Source organism: Acanthisitta chloris, unplaced genomic scaffold (genome assembly GCF_000695815.1).
Source record: "Acanthisitta chloris isolate BGI_N310 unplaced genomic scaffold, ASM69581v1 scaffold45583, whole genome shotgun sequence".
NCBI classification, from domain to species: domain Eukaryota; kingdom Metazoa; phylum Chordata; class Aves; order Passeriformes; family Acanthisittidae; genus Acanthisitta; species Acanthisitta chloris.
This window is the reverse complement of record NW_008664073.1, coordinates 19,867-24,931: the sequence shown is the minus strand read 5'-3', so window position 1 is coordinate 24,931 and position 5,065 is coordinate 19,867. Positions and strand designations below refer to the sequence as shown.

The following is a 5,065-nucleotide window of genomic DNA, read 5'->3' as shown; positions in this document are numbered from 1 at the left end:
CCTGCTGAGTTTCAGACTCTAATTGCAAGAATCCACACTAGCATTGTTCTGGACATCTGTCCTCCTGGATTTCTCTCACACAGGGTTGTTGCAGTTCATTCATCACAGCAAAGGAGCTGCTTTTAGACATGTATTGCTGTGTAATTAATTGCATTGCAAACACAGAACATAATGAGTGACATTTTCCCAATCTTGGCTTCAGAGAATGGGTTTATAATCTTAAAACATTATTCCCTATTAGTATTCTAATATTTGGGCATATGCAGATGAGAAAACCAGTCTCTGGCTGACAGGGGCAGTGGGTTGTCCTTACATCAAGGGCAAACATTTCTGCTCAAGTCTTTGAACTTGAGCACCGTAGGAATACAGAGGAAAAGTTAGAGGGCTAAGTTCATGAGTAGAAAAACTAGTTAACTCAACAGGGATTGTTATTCTAGCAGTGGGAAAAGACTGTACTGTCCTGGGATTATGAATAAATTGGCCAGTCAAACAGGACAGAAATAAGTTTAAATAGTACTGCCTTGTCTGGGATAGAAGTGCTTGGCTAGGCTAAAGAGAACAGTACATTACCCTGGAGTAAAATGTCTGGACAATAAATAGCTCATCAGAAATTTTGCCTGCACTATCAGAATAGTTATTGATAAAGCTTCCTTATTCATTCTCATTTATAACTACTCATTATACAGTGTTTATATTTAGCGTTCTAATTGCTGTGTGTTTATTATGGTCTGTCTTAGCTCTTGGCTACCATAAAAGGCACTGAGTCATGTGCTGCAGACTATTTTCTGATGGAAGAGAAAAGTTTTATATCTAAAGAAAAGAGTGAATGCAGAAAACCACCATTCCAGAGGGTGATTTGCCCTGAAGAAGGGCTAGTGCAGCTTTTGAACAGTTGGTTTCCAGAAGAAGGATATGTTGGAAGGATTATCTTGAAAACCCGAGAGGAAGTAAGTCTGTTTTAGATAAATTATTTAACAAAGGTAGCTAAAAATAGCTCTTAGGACCAGGAAACTAGAGGGTGCAGTATTTGTTTCACTACTTGTTGAGTAGTATCAGTGCCATGTACATTGTTTAGAAACAAACATACTCTGGAGTGAGCAAGCACAACTAGACCTTGCACACCTGTGTGAACTAACTGGACCTCACTCAGGCACCAGTTCAGTGCCACTAGCTGACTGCTCTGAGTGATAGCTCTAATTTAATGCAAATCTAGATTAAGTCATGGTAGGAAATTAATATAAAGAAAGATAATAGTTAACAGCAAAGGATCATAGATAACAGAACTCCAGACAACCATTATCAATTATCCGATATCAGAAACTTCTGAAAATGAGAAGTAATTATATTATAAAAGAATAAGTCTAAAACCCTCAGAGGCTGATTAAATTATCAATGAGACCCTGAAATAATGAAATAGGTGACTTCTTTTAATTTAAAGGAGGAAGATGGAGCAATTACTTCAGTTTAAACTGTGAGCAAAGCACCCACAGCTTAAAAATATGCTAGTGCCCAGGCTTGGGAGAGAGAGAAAAAAGCAGGAGAAAGGCACTCAATGATCTGATTTTCAGAGGCACTTTCTTTGGTCAGTTCAGCATATAAAATTGCTTGCTTATGACACAGATTTTACACACACAAATGACAGCGATCCTCTGACATGCTTTAAAGTGAAAACATGTATTTTTGATTATTTTGATAGAACTTTTGATAAAGCTTCAATTCGCTAAATTGCCATTATATTGCACAAGTCCACATTTTGTTTTCCTTTAATATTTGGAGGAAAAATTACAAGGTAGAAATTTGTGAAAACAGGAGCCTGCCCAATTCCCTGGAGTGCAGCACTTTGTCAGTGTAGCTGCCACAGGTGTCACTGCCCAGCCCCATTCTTTCAAATACAGGGCTTAAAATCTGTCTTGGAGCACATAACAATTGTGCTGTAGTTTTGTCCTGTGATGAGAGTACCTGTAATTCTGAGCCTTTCTGCAGGTCTGATGGGAAAAACAAGCAGTGGGTCCACTGGCAGGGAATGATCCACAGCCCATGTTTGCAGCCTGTGAGTTCAAGCTGTGTTCCAAGGTGCTGGACAGCAAGGCATTCTCTGAGGGAAGGTGCAGGGAAGAATTCTAAAACCTGCAGTAGTCATAGAGGCTGAAAAGGGAGAGAGAAACAAGCAGCCTTCCTCTTGCTCCACACCACAGGAAAATGTTTGCTCAGACTTTCACTCTCTAGTGCAGGGACAGGAGAGAAAAGAAACCTTCCCACCATCTCCCATCTTATTGCCACCATTACGTGACAAAGCAGTTATGTATCCACAAGGAAAGAATTTAAGTGATCATTTTTGTGTCATGTGCTACTATGCATACATTTCCATTCCTCACCTGCTATGAAAGGTGTTACAGACACTGATTTTTAGCCACCCAGGTATTTGTTAGCAATAGTGGCTTGTCAAAACTCTCCTGTAAAGCATTTAGTGAAATTAAGCAACATCAGCCTCCATTTCCCATGTGATAAAAACCTTTTGTGACCACCAACTGTTAGTTACCTCTCTGAAGTAAATGAATTTGGCTCTTTTTCTTTTTCTGTAGAATTTAAATGACAGAAATGTCTTTCAAGAAGCAAAGGAAGAAGCAGCCATCAGCTCTGAGGATGACAGTTTCTTTGTTCAGGTACACGATGTCTCCCCAGAGCAACCACGCACCGTCATCAAAGCTCCTCGCTTCAGCACAGCTCAGGATGTCATCCAGCAGGTAAGCTGCACGTTTCCACCTCAGCACGTGGGGGTGGAGGTTGGTTTCACACAGGATAAGGTGGGGTTTGTTCTCAGCACTAGCTGAGGAATCGCTTTACAAACTTGAATCTGAGGGAATTTGTCTTTTTTGTCTTCTTTTTTTTCCCCCCTGCTTTTAAACAGACTCTTTGCAAAGCCAAATACTCCTACAGCATTTTGAGCAATCCAAATCCAAGTGATTATGTGCTCTTGGAAGAGGTGACAAAAGAGCCAGCAAACAAAAAGTCCTCGACATCTAAACCATCTCAGAGGATTCTGTCTGACCAAGAATGTGTATTTCAGGCCCAAAGCAAGTGGAAGGGAGCAGGAAAATTTATCCTTAAGCTCAAAGAACAGGTTCAGGTAAAAGATGCAATGTTTTGCAGCAGGTGTTGTGTAATCAGCTTAAGGGGAACCTGCTTTCAGTGGGAGGGAGACATGAGGCAGGTGGGGAGGACAGACTACAGCAAAAAGCAGATTCCTCTCCGCTCAGTGCGTCCCTTATTTTTTCCCTTTGCAAAGCTGCATCAGTCACATCCAGCAACACAACTCCCTCACAGCCTGCAACTCCCTGACAACTCTTCTGCTTCCAGCATTCTGTTTTGCAAAACCTTCTGGCTGTGCATGCCATGTGCCCCAGCATAATAAAGGACCATTCAAATGGGCAGAACTTAAAAGCTACTGGAATAAAGTCCCCTTTATTCCTGCCCAGTGAAAAAGTTGTTCTGTTGCTTTATCTCAGGCCTTAAAAAATGGCAGGAATGAAGTACATGCCTGCTGGGAGAAGGAGCTGGGTTGTCCCTTCCAGCAGATACTACCAATCCACAGCAGCTGTTGATTTAAAGTAACTGTATTATAAGCACAGCTTTTTTATACAAGTTCATACCAAATTTGCTAAACATCTCTTTGACAATGCATCATTTTTGATCAGAAGTATGTGCTTGGCTGTGAAAACACAGCCATACTGAACTTCCAAAGGGAACCCTGCTTAGAAATACATCAGGTGTTTTCATATCAATTCCATATTTCACAGCTAACAAGCAGCTGTTAAATCATTTCTATGATTGCTTGGGGTTTTTTTTACAGGCAGCACGAGACGACAAAAGGAAAGGCATCTCCTTCACCAGTGAACTCAAGAAGTTAACCAAGTCAAGCAAGCAGTATCGGGGGTTCATCTCTCCCCCCCTGCAGGTGCTGTCAGACAGTCCCCAGAGCAAGGACGAAAGAGCTGCGTGTGGCTTGGCCTTCAGTGACATCGTGGAGTAATCACAGCTGCTGCCTGCAGTACTGTCTGCTCAGGTATGACATACCCATTCTAACACTGAGCAACCCTTTAGTACATGATTTACAGACTTGTTTTCAAAGTTGTACCTGAATGAAGTACAAGGGACTGACAGAAACATCCATAAAACCCTTAGACATTAGTGTGCACAGGCCCAGTGTCAGCAGTAGGTCTCCAGTTCTTTATCATGCCACTTACTCCACTGAATGGCAAGAAGACTTTCACCCACTCTCTCTGCCCATTTAAAAAGCAAAATCAAAATATTGCATCCTGGTTGGTTTTATAGTATGCATTTTAATCAGTAATTGTGCTTAATTAATGATGTTGTGTTACTTACTCTTTTGCTCTGGGCCAAAGTAAATGGAAGTAACCAGTAGAGCTTTTATTTTTTTGTTACATGCAAATAATAAAATCATCAGGACTGGCAAATCTCTTTTTTAGCTAAAACAAGTTTATATAGTTAATTTCTCTCTCTGGAAATTTTGCCAGAAATGTTTAAACATTTATATTATCCTTTCTGTATATCTTCACTTTCTTCCATCTTGCTTGACTTCAAACAACAACTGAGACACACAACATAAGACTGTCCCATTTACAGGGAGATAGTAAGTGCAACTTGTGCAGTGACATACACTAACCAGACACTTGCACAGTGCTACTACAGCACTGAGACAGCAGCTGAGAAGTTACAGCTCATTGCAAATGAAGAAGAAATCTTTTTGTGCTGATAATCCCATCTCACATAAGGCCAATTTAAGACTACATTTTTCTTTAATGATTTAACTATTAAAGCATTATCTGACATGCACTATCACACCACTGCCAAGTCATTACATTAACAGAACTCAAGGACTGTTTTCATTTGCAATGTGTTTCAAATATGAAAGAGATGGCTCAGGGGTGACCTCATCACTCTCTACAACTCCCTGACAGGGGTTGGAGAGAGGTGGGGGATGGTCTGTCCTGCCATGGCTGCAGGGAGAGGACTGGAGGGAATGGCCTTGAGCTGAGACAGGGCA

The 5,065-nt window shown here is 41.0% G+C and overlaps 1 protein-coding gene across 1 annotated transcript in view; it reads left to right on the top strand.

Annotated features, from left to right (window-relative positions):
• PLCE1 (phospholipase C, epsilon 1) overlaps positions 1-4,030 on the top strand; it is a gene marked incomplete at its 5' end in the record, with an annotated part of 22,625 nt that extends 18,595 nt beyond the window's left edge. The window contains 4 exons of the mRNA XM_009071168.1: positions 738-947; positions 2,583-2,744; positions 2,909-3,127; positions 3,851-4,030. Of these exons, the coding sequence (XP_009069416.1) occupies positions 738-947; positions 2,583-2,744; positions 2,909-3,127; positions 3,851-4,030 (771 nt within the window). The remainder of the gene's footprint in view (positions 1-737; positions 948-2,582; positions 2,745-2,908; positions 3,128-3,850) is intronic.
• Between the last annotated feature and the right edge of the window lie 1,035 nt (positions 4,031-5,065).